This window comes from Anguilla anguilla, chromosome 1 (genome assembly GCF_013347855.1).
Source record: "Anguilla anguilla isolate fAngAng1 chromosome 1, fAngAng1.pri, whole genome shotgun sequence".
Classification (NCBI taxonomy): domain Eukaryota; kingdom Metazoa; phylum Chordata; class Actinopteri; order Anguilliformes; family Anguillidae; genus Anguilla; species Anguilla anguilla.
In genome coordinates this window covers 16,811,077-16,828,606 of record NC_049201.1, presented here as the reverse complement: position 1 = coordinate 16,828,606, position 17,530 = coordinate 16,811,077, and the positions used below count along the sequence as shown (strand labels likewise).

Genomic DNA, 17,530 nt, shown 5'->3' with positions numbered 1-17,530 from the left:
GCAAGCTGTTTTTTTTCTTCCATCCATGATTGTAATCTCTAAATTCTAAAGCGTTTTTAATTGTCATCCTTTACTGATAACCATAGGCTATATGTTAATAAACTTAATTACCATCAAGAACAAGGGCGTTACAGACTTCCACTGTCCATATTCCGTTCTAACTTGTAGTCTACAGTTAATGGACTACAAGATCGTTTTCCCTTCCCTGAATCGCTACCTAAACCAATCAGTTTAAGTTGAAAGAGTTTGTATACATTATTTTATTATAGCGAAGTAGGCTACTTCTTGTGTGGTATCAATAAACCTGGATTGTTCAGAATAAAATAAAAGCCAATAGATATTGATATTGTTAACCAAGATGCACGACTATTGATCATAAAATATAATTAATTAATTAATTAATTGATCAATTAATTACTGTGCACGACGAACGTACAGTTCTATTTTCAAAGCATCGTTATCGCATGCTAATGGTCAAGTATGAGTGGCGTGGACGCGTATTTAAACGCTTATTTGTCCACTTGTCAATTATTTAAAATATTAAAATATAATCACTTACAATAGGCTATAACTAGTTTTTGTCAGAAATCATAAAAGCAACGCCGTTCAGAAACAGTTACACACTGCAGTTTCGTGCATATTCTAAATATGTGCACGTGCTTATGGTGTTCAATGATGTGATGTCACAGGGTTGGAGGTTGAAGTTTGATTAGAAGCTTTCGCGCGAAAACCAGGAACAGTCTGTCGAATATACCCCGTTCTATTCGGTCTTGTGGAGCTTCGATTTAATTATTTGACTGCCTTGGAAAAACTTGTTTGCCTTGTTTAAACAATAATTAGAAAGACTACATTTGAAATGCCTAAAAGATCTTGCCCTTTCGACGAGACTTTCTCTTCTCAGTATAAAATTCACATCGGGCAAAAGGAATTGAACCACCACGGAGTCTTCGGTAGCAAGTACAGACAAGAAATTTACGGTTTGTTAAAACCTTTTAATACGCGATCCCTACTAATGGACTATTCTTTAAAAAAACTTAGTCAGCTAACTTGGTAGAGCTAAAAGCGAGCTAGCTATGTAACGTTGTGTTCCCATTTTTGATTACGTCTGTCCTCCAAAGGCACCGATAGTTAATGTTAGTCTATCTTCTAATCAACGCCAATGTAATGTTGTTAGCTCCTCGGGCTTGTTTTTTTTCTTTTTTTTTTTCATTTTCAACGATTTCTAGCTAGCAAGGTAATGGCCTTTTTGAGCCGTTGTGTTGTCCTGTAACTTGGTTTAGTAAGTAGTCTAGCTAGCGATAAGTTGGTTAATATTATAATTTCGTACGTACTTGTTGGCTAATATAACAAGCTAGCTACTTGGCAATGGCCATTTTGAGCCGTTGTCCCGGTAGGCTCTTAGTTTATTTAGCGTTAGTTTTGCAAGTTATCTTAGAATTTAAGTTAATTTACGTTAGTCTATTTGTTGTCTAGCTAGTTAAGTGTCCCGACTTATTTGACGCCAATGTGGAATTTGTATTTATTTTATTTTTTTAATAAAGGAAATGTTATGGACTGACGACTGCCAGTGTGCAGTCTGGAGTCTCGTTTAAGACGTTCGTTCGTAGAGTATTTCCTGTGACTTCGGTGTAGTGACTGCCTATTTTATTTAGGCCGTAATTTGATATTTAGCAGCTCCATTATCATTTCAAAGCTATCCAACTTATCGATAACTAAGGAAAAACTTGCCTGTGTTTGTGTGTTGGAGCGTAACTAGCTAGCTAGCCAGCCAGCTTACTTCTGTTATAAACCATTTTTTTGTTTTTATTGTTTGTTTCCAGAGAAGACAAAGAGTTTGCTCTTCAATGGTGCAAAAGCTGTCATTGGGACACTGTGGAAACTGGATGGCGAAGAGAATCAGCCGGGCATTGAAATGGCTGATCCGAGTGTGACCACTGTGAATCGGACCCTGCTGCGAGGACAGACCGTGATTGGATTGGACGGCAAGCTGAGAAAAACTGGCCCTGCTGCTGGTGAGACCAGTGTTGCAGCACACGTGCTGGACCATTTCACTCATTAGATATGAACAAATGTTATTTAAGGATGCTCATTGAATGTATATCAAAATGAGTGATCAAAAACACACCATGTCCCCTCAATACCTCTTTTTGCATCAGTGACCCTCAGCATTTAAAATGGACACCTGTTTGCACAGAGGAAGTGCTCTATTTTAAATTGACTCTGGGCAGGAAGTAGTTTGCATTCAGTTGTCAGTTTTTAGTTACATTTGTGCCCCTCTGAGCTGCTCAGTTTTTCATCATGCTGTAGTGTCTTGTGAAAATAACAATACGTTTAGTTGGAAAGTCCTCTGTTATTTTTCCAGTTTACAAATTTGCTTGCTGGCTAAATTGGTAAACTGCTTCCTACACAAGAACTACTATTCATTCTTGTGACTGCATTGCAGAGGAAACGATTCCATTTCCCATTTATATTTGGGCAAATGCAAAGATAAAGCTCATTAGTTTTCTGCTTGCTTATGTTGAGGCATGAATATAATGCTCTGGATCACCAGGTAACTGAGTTTAGCTAAGTGGATCCAGACTTTTCACATGCTCTACATGTATATTGTAGATTGTAGATTCACTACATTGGACATTGGAATATTGCGGATTGATTGTGTATGTGTGTTCTTCACTTAGATATCTCCAGGACTTCTGCAGCGTGCTGTGTCTGTCTGAAAGCCATGGGGACGAAGAAGCTGTGCTCCCAGTGTGAACGCTCTGTCTGCCCGTCCTGCACAAGGCAGTGTAATGACTGCTCTGGCCTCTGCTGCTCAGTCTGCACTGTCGTAGAGTAAGTGTCTTTCCCTCTGCAGGAAGTAATCTTACGGCTGCTTCCAGCTCCTGCATCTCCTTTCCATTGGTAACACTTAACACCAGTTTTTGCTGCAACAGCCCAGTTGACCAGGTTTCCCCTAGAGGTCATTCTGAATCGTATATTTTGTATGTGTTCCACTGATTAATGACTATCGTAGGCATGTGGCTGTCCAACATGTCCAAGTTTTCAAAGGTTTTGGACTTGGTCCTCCGGGATTGGTTTAAATTAATGAAATCAAAGACAAGGTTGCGTTTCAGGATTGAGCATAGAGGGCTCTGTTTAATATGAACTGTAACCTTGTCCTCTCTCCCTCAGTTACAGTGACCGGTATGACAGAGTGCTATGCTGTGACTGCTCAGCGTAGCCAAAAAAGGATGGATGAAGACGATGAGCTTTGTTTTTTTTTGTAAAATTACTGTTTTAATGCATGACTGTACAATTAACTTTTGTAAATACATTTTTTTTTTTTTTTTTTAAAGATTTCCTTAATAAATTTGTATGAAACATCATGGGTGTTGGTGTATTCTTGCAGTTCCGTTCAGTCTGTGGATTTTGCATGAATATCAGCAAGTAATTGTACAATATTCCCCAATTCATTCATATTTCACTTAATATTCTACAAAGCATTTTCACATCGCTTGTGGTTATTGTTAAGCGGCGCACAGTATAATGTGAATGAGTGCCTGTACAGGCAGGCAGTAGCAACTCATGAAATTTAAGTCACCAGCAGGTGGCAGTATAGGTCTGGAGACCTGTGACACTTAAGCTTGGATGTGGGCAGGTAGTGAAATGGAATATGTGAGGCTGAGTAATTCTGAAATGATGCATGTTTTGTTTCACAAAACTAAAACTCCTTTAAACTGAATGTTGCCACTAAACCAAGTACTCTTAAAAACCCTTTTCTACACCATGTTCAAGATACTGGCACTCCATAGATGTGTCACAGTAATAATTGAATAGTTTTTTGCCCAGTAGCCTAATTGCTGCATGGATTTTTCCTGCACTTTTACCATCTGTTTTGATCTTGTGTTCAGAACGATGACACCCATTGTAAAACTTGTTTGGTCATGCGCAATATTGAGAACCGATATTGGGTATACATGGAAGAACAGTTGTATTGAAACACTGGCAAAAACGCCTAGTAATATGGGTTTCCCCGGAAATTAAAAGCATATAAAATGGCATCAGTGAAGTTCTCCCTGTATGTTGCTTAGCATTATTGCATTATGTAAATCTACACCGCGTTTGGTCAACTCCTATTCGTGGGGGCTGCGATGCCTTTTTTTAGTTCAGGATACATATTTTGGTACTAAGTCCACTCACCTGGTGCTTCCAGATGTAAATCTGGCTCTGGGATGCCGGGTAACTCTAGAGCGCGGAAGATTCCGGGCTCGGAATGCTCGAGCCGCACATCGGCGACCCGCGTGACCCCACCGGCCACAGCGGCGGGCTGCAGTTGCTCTCCGAAGGCAGCGCTCGATCCCCGGCTGAGTGAGTAGGCAGCAGCTGCGAGGGCCGGGGCATCGGCAGCGTCGGCGTGCCTCAGCACATCTTCAATAAAGCAAAAACAATGTCGCGCTGGCGGAAATGCGCCTCCACACATACCTCCTCCAGGGCTCCTTTTCACCTCCCTGATAGAGGGCAGGTCAGCTCTCCGTTTTTACAATACCGTTGAACCGCTGCAAATGGGTGTGAACAGTTCTGTGATAAGAATAAATAAATGTTGACACATCTAGCCTCTTTAAGGACTGAGCTGCACTTTCATGGCTCAAGCTTAAATGCTGTAACTTTACTGCAGCTCTGTGTGTCCTTTCCAACTTCCTTGATGTTAAGTGCGAGCGCACTTAAATTGGGAGCGAGCAGATGCCAGCTGTTGAAGCTTTCAACCCCCACACTCTTCCCCCCACCGTCTTTCTAAAAATGACACGGTTGGCTTTAAAACCATTCTGCGACCCCCCCCCCCCCCCCCCCCCCCCCAGCCCCCAGCCCCCAGACACATGCCTGAACCCACTTAAGGAAAGCCACGCTTGCTGCTGGACGCCCGAGTCCAAACCGGCGGCTTTGTCTTTCGCCCATTCTCGTATGGACCAGCTGTGCCTGGAGTGCGGAAGCCCGGTGCCGCGATGCTGCTATAAATATGTCCAAATGAGTGTGACTAAATGACAGCCGTGGGATGGATAGAGGACACATGTTGCCTCGGCACTTCCAGGACAAGTCACGCAGATCAAGGCTACCCCAGCTCAGGCAAGCCACACAGTCCTTCAGCTCTTTTAGGGTGGTCTCTACTTTATATTAATAATATATCTGGTGAAAATGATCACACTTCTGTTATCACACCTCTGTATTTTACAAGTCAAACCATGCAACTTTCTTTCCATCTTAAGTGAGCAATCTGAATTTTAACCAATGAAACTGCATTGACTGTTTAAGTGCTGCCGAAGATGTCAAAACATCTTTAGAGTGGGCGGGGCAGCCTACACCTGCCTATACTTTCTTTGGAAATAATTAAGTAAATTGCAAGCAGGTTTATCATAGAGTTATAAAACAGGAAGCTTGAGCTGTAGTTACTCTTGTTTTGGACAGGACATGGCATATTCGTTGCAGTAAATGATTTAAATTATAAACTCGACCACTTATATTTACATTACCTTATGGGAGGTTAGGTTACTTTGTACAATTAACAATCTGGTATTTGAACAAGTCCATGCTATCTAATCTAGAATAAACACTGAAAACTGGTTATGCCATTTTATGTAAGATTTACACCAACATACACTTCACTTGCATGGGCTGCAGGCCAATTTACTACTACATCTGGACATTAATCTGCATCTTTTTTTTCTCAACAGGTATAGCTGATCTGTAGCTAAGTTGTTTTCAACCTTTTATGAGATGTAAGGTTAAAATAAAGCACTAATTGTTCATTTAGTTATGATACTAAAATAACCCTTCAAAGCCCACATTTATTTTATTTTTATAATATTAAAATGACAGTCTGCAGATCTATTATTCAATATTGTTTGACTTGTTTTATTTGTTTTTATTAAAAGTACATCATACATTGGAATTAGCCCTTATAATTCACTCTACTTCATTTATTTTAAAATGTGTCTTTTGGGTTAATTTGGCCACATTGTTCATTTTGTGCTTCTCTGAATGTTGCTGTGTGCATTGTGAATACATGAATACATGCTGTGTGTGTGTGTGTGTGTGTGTGTGTGTGTGTGTGAGAGAGAGAGAGAGAGAGAGAGAGAGAGCACACATGCACACCAATTTTGATTTTCTGTGTGTGTGTGTGTGTGAGCACACGCACATGCACACATTTACATTTTTCCCTGTGCGTGTGTGTGTGCGTGCGTATTCGTGAAGAGTCCCTTTTCAAGTGTGACCACCTGTCTTGTGTTGAGGAATAAATAAATAAACACAGCCCACACCAGCTGTCCCTGGCAGGCTGGTCAGAGGTCAAGGGCACCCACCACTGGCCTCTGTGCGATGGTGACATGCAGGATGCTTCATGTTAACGACTACTACTTCTGAATCAAATCTTTCGAGCGCAAATATAAACTAACCACAATTATCTAAAATATGATTTGTGTTTCACAAAGTTAATGTTCTATTTTTGTTTTTTTTTTTTGTTTTTTTTCAAGAAAAATATTTCCTATAAGAATATTGTTAAGCGATAAAACACAAAAACTCATAAAAAATTAAAGGTTAAGATTAAGGTCCATGAAGAATAAAATTTTTCTATTTTTTGTTTGCCATGGTGATGATGTAACTATGCAACATGAAAAGTTCGAGTGGAACGCGTATATGAATGATGTGCAGCCTATATGCTAATGAGTTTACGCGCTACATGAGATGAGTTCACAAAGATTGACTGTAACCACTCGGGTTATGTTCGCAACCCCTTTTCACAAAAATGCTTTTAGGATGACGCTTTCGGGTGTTTATCAAAGAACTCGAAGACAGCGTCTTCATTGTTCAGTGACAGGCGGACCAGCCCTGCCATGTTGTCTGTTCGTGCATGAAGTAAGTGCTCGTGAGTTCGTGTTAACAATGGAGCGGCTGATCTACTAGCCGCGGTTACAATAGCGTATGTAGGATGGAGCCGGGGCCGTATTATGGGGGACAGTCTCGTCTGCGGCTCGGGTTGGGACCACAGAGGGGGAGGGTGGTGGGAATTCAAACGCGTCTCCATTGGGATTGCATAGCGAAGCAGCTGGATTTCTTTAGAAGTGCAGTCGGGGGCTAATTAGAATCCCTTCTCAAAGAAATTGACCACTGAATTGGCACGGAGATTTCAAATTAGACGCGCATTTTTGTTTGTTTGCTTGTTCAAAATACAAATGAACGAGAAGACTATCGAATGTAGGGCCTATTAGTCCTTTATGGTACCGCAAAGAAGAAAAGCATATATCAAAAGAAAATGCGTAGCTGTGACATAACATGATTTTAAAAGTTTGCTGTTGTTACGAAGTCTAACGGTTAACAATTTCTGTTGCTTTTAAAAAATATTGCTTTATAACGTATTGATCAAGTTATAGCCATATTTATATAAATTCTGGAAAGTAAGAAACATTACATCGTGGTGCCCGTTCAATTGGCACCAACTCTGGAAAATGTAATGCTATCGAGAAGATCCTTAGTCACAGCTTACTGGTTCAATAGAATATAGACCCACAATAATATTGCAGCTTGTTGTCTGTACACAGTCCTTTACCAGCCTCTGACATTTTCTGCACAGCTTGCACTGTGAACAACGGAATCCTCCTTCAAAATTCTGAGGTCACAATTTCAAATTCTTAATATGAATAAAGCTATTCTGTCTTTTAGATGTAAACATTTGCCTTTAATCATATATTGACATGTCAGTAATTATTGAGCAAAATGTTAAGACTTTGTAAAATTCAAATCATGAAGTGAAAAGTTTGGGTCTTGAATAAACATTTGCATTTATTCCAGATAAATGCTAAATGGAAAATGCAATTAAATTTTATATTCCTATTATTCTAGATTTAGGAAATTGGCTATGAAAAGTTGGTTATGTTTGAAGTGTTTTTGGCCAGCACCAATATATAAAAATATGGTAAAGATGTAAGAATCTGGAATGTTCAGCAAAGTTATGCGTTATCCTTTCTACATTGGTGATGACAACCCAACACAAGTTAATTACTGAATGAAATCCACACAAGAGTCACAGAGTGTGTTCTGTTTAATCTATGCAAAAACTAAATGGACAAAAATAGGCCTAGTAAATCAAGATTGTCACATTTCCACAGCACACACACACAAGCACACTCCAAAAGCGCAAAAAAAAAACAACCCCACATGAAAATCAAAATAAGCGCCAAAAGACCTAAGCAATGCCATTTCTGCATACCGATTGTCCTCTATTGTCTATAAAGCACTAACACTGAAGCATTTGTTTACTATAAAATAGACCTTTCTTATAAAAAAATTATATTAAATTCTAATGGCACTTCTACAAATTTGATTAAAAAATTTTCCCCATTGACATTTAGTATTATTCATTTTACATGTCAAAATTGTGAGATACAGCAAAATGTTTCACAAGAGACAAAACAATAAATACTTCTCATTATACACAATTTCACAGTCGGGACCTAAACTGTAGATGTTCCAGTTTTAATTATACCTTTCTATTTTTTTTTACTTTAAAATGATTGAGTATGAATTTATAAAACACCTACACCAGCAAGAGGTGGTGTCCTTTCCCACATTTGCTCCATTAATCTAAAACTTGCATCTTTTTCTTTGTAACCTATAAGATAGGTGTACATTCTCTTCTTTCCAGCTTGTTACTGTTACAGTGAAATGCTTGATGGGATGTGTGACTCCAGTTTATTCTCATTCAGAAAGATTCCCATTAAAGATGAAAAAAAATTATATATATCATTATCATTATATATAATGATTCTCTCCAGCAAAGTATGGCCCTTGTTTTCATATGGCCCTTGTTTTTGCCCCTTATTTACCAGTATTTTATTTAGGTATTTTATCTCATCTTTAGGAGGCTTTAGGGACCATGGAGAACAAACTAAAAAGGCCATTTACAAGTACCTGTGTTTGTGTCCACAAGGTACATGCTGGACGATATGCAATTCTAAATAAAATTACATTGCTTTGATACATCATAAAATGATGTTAGTTTAGTTTCCTGCCCCTGTATTGTTAAATGCACACATCAAAAAGCAAACGGCAATCGGGGGGGGGGGGGGGGGGGGGGGGGCTGACAACCAAAACACTAGCTGCACTGGAGGAAATGTCCCTCCTTTAGAAAAAGCAAGACAAGAACAGGAAGTACTTTCCTGTGTGTTCATGTTCAATGAGCGCACTGCATAAACAGGGACATTCAACAGAAATCATGCCATGTGAATATTCAGAAATTACCAAGGGATTTCAAAGGAGCACTGTGAAAGATGAACAGCTTCCATGCCAGACAAGGGAACAGCCTGACAGACAGAGGATTTGCTCCAAGGCACCATTTCTTCTTCTAAGAGAACATGCTCCCACGGTGTTCAAAATTAATAGAAACCTTCAGTGGATGTTTAAACTGTGTCGATCCTATTTGAACTTCATATCAAAGTTCTTAAATACCAGTTTTTTTTTTATTACAAAAAACACCACACTGAAATGTTGGCTGAATTTACCCTGACGTCTTCCAGATGTTTAAAATGAGTGTGTATGTGTGCGTGTGTGTGTGTGTACATATAGCTGAAATGCAGACTGACAGTACAAGAACTCGTTTTCTCCCAAAATTTGATGTCCAACATTCAGAGTCTCTCATGTTCAAAGTGCAACTTCACATTTGCGAGTGTGCAGTCCTTTTCTTGCAAAGAGCACAATGAAGCACTTATCTTATGCATGCTGGAAATAAGAGAATCCTTTGATGCTCCCAAAACACAATGCACCTGTTTACAGTCATCCAGCCCTCCATTTCATAAATACATTTCTTGCATTCCAAAGGGTTAATTTTCATGCAAAAAAGTGCAAGGCTCAAGGAGTTCACTCTCAGCAAAGAAAAAGGACACACAATGATCCCTTGAGAAATACCTGGGACAGGAGTACAATACTAGTTCTGTGTGCTTTCTATAGACATTCTGTACCAGAGCAGTGTGTGCCTCAGTTTCAGATTTGCAGTTTTACGACCATTTCCTTTGCTGAGGTGGCAGCCAATGCAGTATCCCCCATATTGTTTTGGAAAGGCAAAGACTGCAGGAGTCTACTCCGTACTGAATTTGGAGAATCCTAAACACTGGGGAAGAAATCACTTGTTAACTTGCAGAGAAAAGACAGCCACTGTTAGATATTCTCACCCCAAATATGTGAACAAAAATATTGGGAAACAATCATCTTATAAATAAAAAGAAATTATATACTTTAAATATACAAGTAGTTAGAAATAGCAGCCTACATAATTGAGTGTTGAAACTAAATTCAGATAAAGGATATCTGCATGCCCAAAACAAGTGCTTCTTTGTTTCCTGTGTGGCAAATCTTTTTCTTTAAGATTGTTGTTCTTTTTCACATGACAACACGCTGAAAGACCCAATTCACAGTACAGTAATGGCATTTACAAAGACAAATGAGATATCTGCCCCAGTACCATTTAAAAGAGTACCAGCATAATGAGGCATCAACAGTCCTTCAAACAACCATTAGGTTAAAACAGCTGAGCTCGTGACAATTACACAATAGAGCTCAACCAAACACCTCCTTTAATGTTAGAAATAAGAAATCAATGTGCTTCAACATTGTGGATAAAAATAATACTCATCACACCCTAGTAAACCCTGAACCAAAAAAATATCTAATAAATAATGCTAATCAAGTTTTATCAGGAAAATAAAAACAAATAACTTAGTATTTTTTAGTGATATTTCCAGCCATGGTAAGAATCCACATGTATAGCTTCAGAAAAGATAAAACTAAAAAACATTTACAGTACGGACATAAAAGGCTCAGAAAAATAAAAACAGCCATAGGCCATTTTGTGAAGTTTCACTGACAGTCTTCATCTGATGCGTTCAGTAGATTTTTGCAACTGCACAGTGTGACACAGATGATACAACCAGTTTACGGAGACATTGTGGTTTACCACTTCAGGGATGTATTCCCTTGTAAATGATCATAAGCCAGACTATTGTTCACAGGTGGCTAAAAAAGAAAAAGAAAAAAACAACATCAAATGAATAAATATTTAAAATGCTCCTGAAAGGACTACAGTGGCAGAAGACCTTTCGATAACAGCAGACCGTTTTCTCTGAGGAAATGGTGAATGTGTATCAGACAAGACCCTGTACATGTTCTCTAGGGGCCAGTGAATAAGTACCATAGAAGCAGAGAGAGACATGGCTTAGCCTGTATTTTCCTTCCGCTCTAAGCCTAATTTCAGGAAGTGTGGACATGACCATGTACTGTACACACACACTCCATTTCCTCCTATTAAGCCCCAAAACACACAGCAGCATGCATTTTTCAATCCTCCCTCCAGTCCACTCTTTCAGGGGCAAAGGACATTTACTTCAAAATGCAACTAAGGTCGCATCTAAGGACTTTTTTGTAACCAATACCTTCATTTTGTTAAGGTTCTTTACACAGTCATTTAGTACTATAGGTTACTCTTTAGTACTTCAGTACTATAGATTACTCAGTAGGCATCAGGTATGCAGGCACTGCTTTTCTTTCTCAAACTTCTTTAGGGTTTTGGAATTTGCATTCCTATTAAATGAGAATCATCCTAGAATAATGTTCAACATCACAACCCTCAATTAAACTCACGAATACAACTCGTACCCAAGCCCCCAGATGCTTAACTTGAGAACTGTGCCGTGCTGTATTTCCTTCTATTCCACGCTCAGTCTTTTTCCAGTTTATCAAACTCCATGACAGTATTTAATATTACTAAGTATTAAACATTTTGTTAGCTTTCCTAGATCTGATATACAGATTAAGGTAACAAGATCCAAAAAAATTGATTCCGCTGGTCTGCTTTGTAGAGGCATCAGGTGCACACTAAAAATAGATATCAGGACTTGGGCAAACTCAGTAGAAAATAGCCAATCCTTTTTGAGTTTTTATCCCACGCTACTTACACTTCATTCACCATGTTATAGTATTTCCAAAACATAAATGAAAATCTCAACATTAAAATTACAAACCTCTTAATTGTTAAGCTACACAAACGTAACGATTACTTGCAGCTCTGGAGACTGCTTCCCATTCAGCAAACACAACTGAATTTCAGTAGATTCCAAAATAATAAATAACGCTGAATTTAGAGAATAAAAGATTGCTACTCGTGGACGGATTGCGTTCAGTGTCAGCTATTCCAATATTGCTCATCCAGGCAAAATATTGTGCTTTTATACACCCATTATACACCCAAGTACTAATTTCTTCCAGTGGAAATTGTTTCTTCATTGCAAGCAGTGCAGTTACAGCCTTTCGAGGGACACCAGGGCACATTGGATTTTCTCTCTTCAGTTATCCATCTACCCAGCTTCGAAGAAAGCATTACATGATACAGTCTCATGCGATGATTTGCACCGAGACTTTAAGACACGAGTCTTTAGAGAACATAAAAACCCTCTGAACAGCATCATACCAGATTATATCTCTCCAGTTGGTCTGCTATTGCACAGGATTTTAACCAGTTGCTATAAACTGCATTCAAATTACAAAAAGCCTTAAATGGGTATAGGCGGGCATACCATTCAGAATAGGTAACCGCTGATATACTATGATAATCACATATGTTTATCTACACTTATATACACATGCTGTACATAGTGGTGATGAGGCTCTGAAAAGACGCGCTTCCTCTGCTCGCGTCGCGACTCTGGCCACGGGGCTTATCCGATGGCGAGGGTTTTGACGAGACCGCAGTGGAACTTGCGAATGTGTCGGTACAGGTCCCCGGACTGGGTGAAGCGGCGCTCGCACCACTTGCAGGCGTGCGGCTTCTCGCGGGTGTGCACCACGGCGTGCCGGCTGAGGTTGTGCGAGTACTGGAAGCTCTTGCCGCACTGGCCGCAGGTGTAGGGCTTCTCGCCCGAGTGTGTGCGCTCGTGCCGCTTCAGCGTGTACATGCAGGAGAAGGTCTTGCCGCACTGCGAGCAGGTGGGCACCGAGCCGTCGGGCGACAGCTTGGAGCGCGCCCCGTCCTTCTCGCGGAAGTGCGAGCTGAGGTGCAGCTGCAGCACGTGGGGGCTGGGGAACACCTTGCTGCAGAGCGGACACACGCACACCTGCTGCCCCGGGGGCAGGAGCACCCCGCTGGAGGTGGAGATGTCCGAGGAGGCCAAGTCGTCCTCCTCTTCCTCCTCGCTGTCGCCCAGCAGCCCTCCTCCTCCTCCTACTCCTCCTCCTCTTCTTCGGTCGTCCTCGCCCACTCTGGCTCCCACTCCGTCCCCTCCCCCCTCCCCCTCCTGCTCCATCAGGTCCTCCTCCTGGGAGAGCAGGGCCGCGGTGGAGCCGTTGTTGCCTGGGAAGAGGGCAGCGAACCCTGTCACCACCGAGCTCCTGGCGCTATTCCCAAAGCGCTGGCTCTCCGGGCTCATCGGCTCACTGTCCTCCTGCTCTGACAGCAAGTCGTGTTCGTCTTTAACAAGTGGCTCGGTGCCCTGCTGCTGGCTGTCGAGGGCCAGCTGTCCCGAGACGTAGGAGGGGTGTAAGGAATCTCTGCTAGACAGAGGCTTGAAAGACAAATCCAGAGCGCAGTCCGTGTCATCCGAAGCCCGGGACCTCTGGGACAGAGATGCCAGGGAACTACTGACATCAGCTTTTGTTTTTCCAGCTGTTCGGATGCAGGACTCGGCCTCCGCTGACACATAATTGACACCTACAAGGTCCGGGGACCTGCCAGGGTGACCGTTTGCCTTCTGCCTGCTCTGTGCGGACCTATCACAATCCGTGACAGCTAGCCTGCCTTCACTGTTGTCTGTGTCAAATACATCTGCTGGGGGGGGCCTCTGTTGCTGCTGCGACCGGCGCCGTGGCGGCTGCTTGCTGTGCGGCTCGCTGTCTGAGGAGCTCTCCCTGTCCAGACAGCCGAGCGCTATCCCCTCGCTAATCTTCTCGTCCAGCAAGCACAGCTCCTTATCTTTCAGCTTGCCTTTGCACACTTTCACAATGTCGTACATGTGAAGGTAGCTGGCAGCGGCCAGGACATCCTCCACTGGCAGGGTGCTGAATTCCAGCTTCCCCTCATACATAAATTCAAGGAGCAGGCTGAAAGCCGGGGCTGTCACAATGTCACTGTTCAGATGCACAACGTCCCTTTTGTCTAGCTGGTCCCTGTAGAAGAGATGGAAGTACATGCTGCAAGAGGCCAGCACAGCCCTGTGCGCTTTGAATCGCGCCTCTCCGACGAGAACAGTGCAGTCGCAGAGGAAACCTTGGTGACGCTGCTGACTCAGACACTGCAGCAACTGGCGGCTATGGTCTGGGAACTCCATTCTTCCTTCATAACCTGATCAAAAACAGGAAAAACTGGATGTTAAACAAACGAAATACGGCCACTCCGGTTGCGAGGGGGCGAGATAGCAAGCGCGCACTGTTAGTTGCAACTGCGGACAACAAAGTAAAAACACCTCTAAATTTAAATAAAAAGTAGCAAATCACAGACATTAGGAAACGTTCCTACTTAATTTGTCGACAGTTATGTACATCTTTAGCCCATGTCTCAACCAAAAAATGTTAAATATAAGCTACCGGATAAATAAGAAAAAACAAATCGTCCTAAACACAACATGCAACAAAGCAGTCCAGTCCGTAGTCAACGAAGTAAAGGCGAACTAAAAAATAAAAACGAAAAACTACTTCCCAAAAATAAACGACAAAATAAACTTTTATTTTATTAGGCTACTATCGACCCAGACGTGATCTTCTAGGATTAGCGTACATCGACTGAGAAAAAAAACATTTCGAATTATAATTAATTAGCGCTGAACAGACCCTAATTCTGCTCTAGATTGTTGGCATTCGTGTTTGTAAGGTGCAACATGTAAGTATCAGGTTGAAACAGCAACTTCAACTAGAAAATCTTACCTTTCTCTCCAGCTAGTAACAGCAGTCCGATTAGTTTATCACTACTTTTTGCGCTTCCCATGGAAATGGTAAACGGTCCGAACACAGCAGACACACACGCAAGCACGCTACCGCACACACAAAAAGCGATCGTTATTCTGTTGTTCGTGTTTACTAGACAATTATGTGAAAGCATACATTTAGCAGGCACGCACATCCACACATGGCGATAGACAAAAAGTAGGCTCGCGAATGCCAGCACAAGTCCAGCGAGCAAGGTTAAGAGAAAAGCAAGGGGAGTAAACTGGAGTGCTCTGTTTGCTAATTACACTGCAAGCTGTGGAGTCAGCTGCTCTGACATCACCGCAATGGAAACGCTACCTCCAGCTGTGCTCCTCTTAATGCCATATGTTACTCCAAATCGAGCTACCAGCAAACCCGCAGCTTGTTTCCTTTAAAGTTCCAGTACCCCATTTAGAGGCGCAACAGAAAACTTTTAACTCTTTATTTTGCGTACCCTGTACCCGCCTTCAACAACAAACGTCACTTGCACTACAAGTCTAATTGACTTTAAACAAATATAGGCTTTTGTCCCCCAACCACTAGTCATCATCTCACTCTGACACCGTGGTTGTACATTTCGTTCAAGAAAGAAAATAACACAGCCATACTGCCAATGTACACCTACATAGGAGACCCTCAGTATCAAGCAATAGTTTCCAAGCTATCGCTTTAAACTTAGCAAGTTATGATTGCGATCATTACCACCATGCTCGATAGATTTACTTTCGGCGTCCAATTATTTACTTGTGAGGACAACGTATGACCTGTCTGAATGGATAAGTTATCAGACATAAGTAAAAAGCGATATATCCTAGGCTACTGAAACTCCAGCGATCGGAGACATGAACGCAAAGGAACTCCGCAACTGCTGCTGCCCAAGCCTTCACTACACTGCACCGCGGCAAGGTAATCTAACGAAGTTTCGCTTACGGTTCCTGTTGTTATGGCCATATACTCACAAGTGTCCGGCAAGGCGACTGGTCTCACGAGCCTCGGTATTTGTTTAAATGCGTTTTCTTCCTTTCATGATGTATAGCCAGATGTTAGCGTCTCCTGTCGTTTCTTGTGTCAGTTCGTCCCTGGCAGCCTAGCAGCGCCCTGTGGTGTGTTAGTCAAGCAGGTTGTTAATGGTCCAGTCTCGCGATAACGGCTACCACAATAGGTACTGTACTACTGAATAACATCACACAGTGGCAGTAAGTAGCAACCTTCTTTCGGAGAGCCACTCCATTAGATAAGGATCGCCCTCTGATTCAGCTCATGTGCCTATCAGTTTTCCGATGTAAAACAGTATGATTCTTTTGACTTAAGAGCAAGTATGTGAATGCGGTATGAGGAATCTTACTTCGTAGTAAGACCCACAGATTGGGAAAATATTAAGTTGTGACAAATAAATAAACTGACAAATAAAATACACCCTTTCAATTGCATGCTAGACAGTATTTCTTAGGAATTGTAAAACTGCATCTTTCTGGGTGTTAAAAAAACACTCTTACAGTAGAAGAAAGTGAGGAAAAAATACTACAATGAGGAAACAAAAGGCTCACGAAGGGAGTGTAAAATTTATGGCCAGGCCACATGTTCCCTGGTTTTTTTTTTTAAGACAACCTGAAAAGGATGCTATCCTGGAAAGGGCACCTCTGGGTCATTGGTACTTTGTGAGGCAGGGGTCACCCAGTGATCAAAGGTCTATTAGAATGTGTCCTCTGTGAGGATCTGGAAGTTCCTTCCTGCTCCCGTTCAGGTGTTGACATAACTGACCTGCCTCACATGAATGATACCCCCAATCGCCACCCCCCGCCCCACACCCCCCAACACTGTCATGAGCATCTAGATAACATTTGGGAAGGTTCTTTCTCCATACTGTGTCACATTTTTAAATGCCCTCAGAAATGAAAGCATTGAAATGTAATGTTCTAATCTGTTCCAAAGATGTGTTCATACACACAATACTCACCCTGACAGGAATAAAATGTCCCCATTCAGTGTGGCTACCTCCCTTCCCCCTTTTTGAAAGAGATATCTTGCCACACCCCTACTCCCGCTGCGTACCTTTTTCAAAGGGCCTCTAGGTGTATAATTGGGGGCTTTCTCATCACACTTCTTGTCACTCACTTTTTTTCTGTATAGATGCTACTGTATTTTGGGTTTGGGGTAGAGATATCTTCATTATTCAGCACAAGCTGCTAATCCATCACCCGGGTGGGATACTTGGGTCCTAACTATTAATTAACTTTGTTTTTGTTGCCCAGTGGTGGCCCAAGCCCCCAAGCTAAGTCACCAAAGTGCTTCATAATGGTCTCAAGACTCCCGGTGTCACTCAAATAAGAGCAAATAAAGTGTGGGGAAAGATGGCAAACCCAGAGAATTGATGGTGGTGCCTACGTGGTCAATGCTATGTTCAGATATAGTACACAGTTGGCAACAGGAATTTGCAAAAAGCAATGTTTGCATGACTTTATATTGCTTTAGTACCAACTCTGGCAATAGGTCCAAAGCATGGAAGTGTCGATTTAAAAAGATACCTAAAATAAGCCTGTTTTCTTGTTACTGTCTACAA

General features: G+C 41.6%; 2 protein-coding genes across 3 annotated transcripts; one reads left to right on the top strand and one right to left on the bottom strand.

Annotated features, from left to right (window-relative positions):
* Window positions 1-666: 666 nt before the first annotated feature.
* Window positions 667-3,222, top strand: siva1 (SIVA1, apoptosis-inducing factor). The gene is made up of 4 exons (XM_035409460.1): window positions 667-977; window positions 1,821-2,012; window positions 2,679-2,832; window positions 3,172-3,222. The coding sequence occupies exons 1-4, from the start codon at window positions 857-859 to the stop codon at window positions 3,218-3,220; spliced, it is 516 nt and encodes a 171-aa protein (XP_035265351.1). The 5' UTR covers window positions 667-856; the 3' UTR covers window positions 3,221-3,222.
* Window positions 3,223-8,050: 4,828 nt separating this feature from the next.
* Window positions 8,051-16,104, bottom strand: zbtb42 (zinc finger and BTB domain containing 42). 2 transcript variants are annotated; one of them, XM_035389932.1, is made up of 2 exons: window positions 15,930-16,104; window positions 8,051-14,350 (listed from the first exon to the last, which is right to left on the bottom strand). In XM_035389932.1, the coding sequence occupies exon 2, from the start codon at window positions 14,334-14,336 to the stop codon at window positions 12,732-12,734; it is 1,605 nt and encodes a 534-aa protein (XP_035245823.1). In that variant the 5' UTR covers window positions 14,337-14,350; window positions 15,930-16,104; the 3' UTR covers window positions 8,051-12,731. The 2 variants fall into 2 exon arrangements, with proteins under 2 accessions (XP_035245823.1, XP_035245815.1); XM_035389924.1 differs by lacking the exon at window positions 15,930-16,104 and adding an exon at window positions 14,929-15,758.
* Between the last annotated feature and the right edge of the window lie 1,426 nt (window positions 16,105-17,530).

Excerpts from the sequence above, each read along its gene's own strand:
- siva1 (XM_035409460.1), top strand. The coding sequence starts at position 857 with ATGCCTAAAAGATCTTGCCCTTTCGACGAGACTTTCTCTTCTCAGTAT. Across the intron at positions 978-1,820 it reads GTACAGACAAGAAATTTACG|AGAAGACAAAGAGTTTGCTC; the intron begins GTTTGTTAAAAC and ends GTTTGTTTCCAG. Across the intron at positions 2,013-2,678 it reads AAAAACTGGCCCTGCTGCTG|ATATCTCCAGGACTTCTGCA; the intron begins GTGAGACCAGTG and ends TTCTTCACTTAG.
- zbtb42 (XM_035389924.1), bottom strand. The coding sequence starts at position 15,124 with ATGTGCGTGCCTGCTAAATGTATGCTTTCACATAATTGTCTAGTAAAC. Across the intron at positions 14,351-14,928 it reads GTTACTAGCTGGAGAGAAAG|GTTATGAAGGAAGAATGGAG; the intron begins GTAAGATTTTCT and ends GTTTTTGATCAG.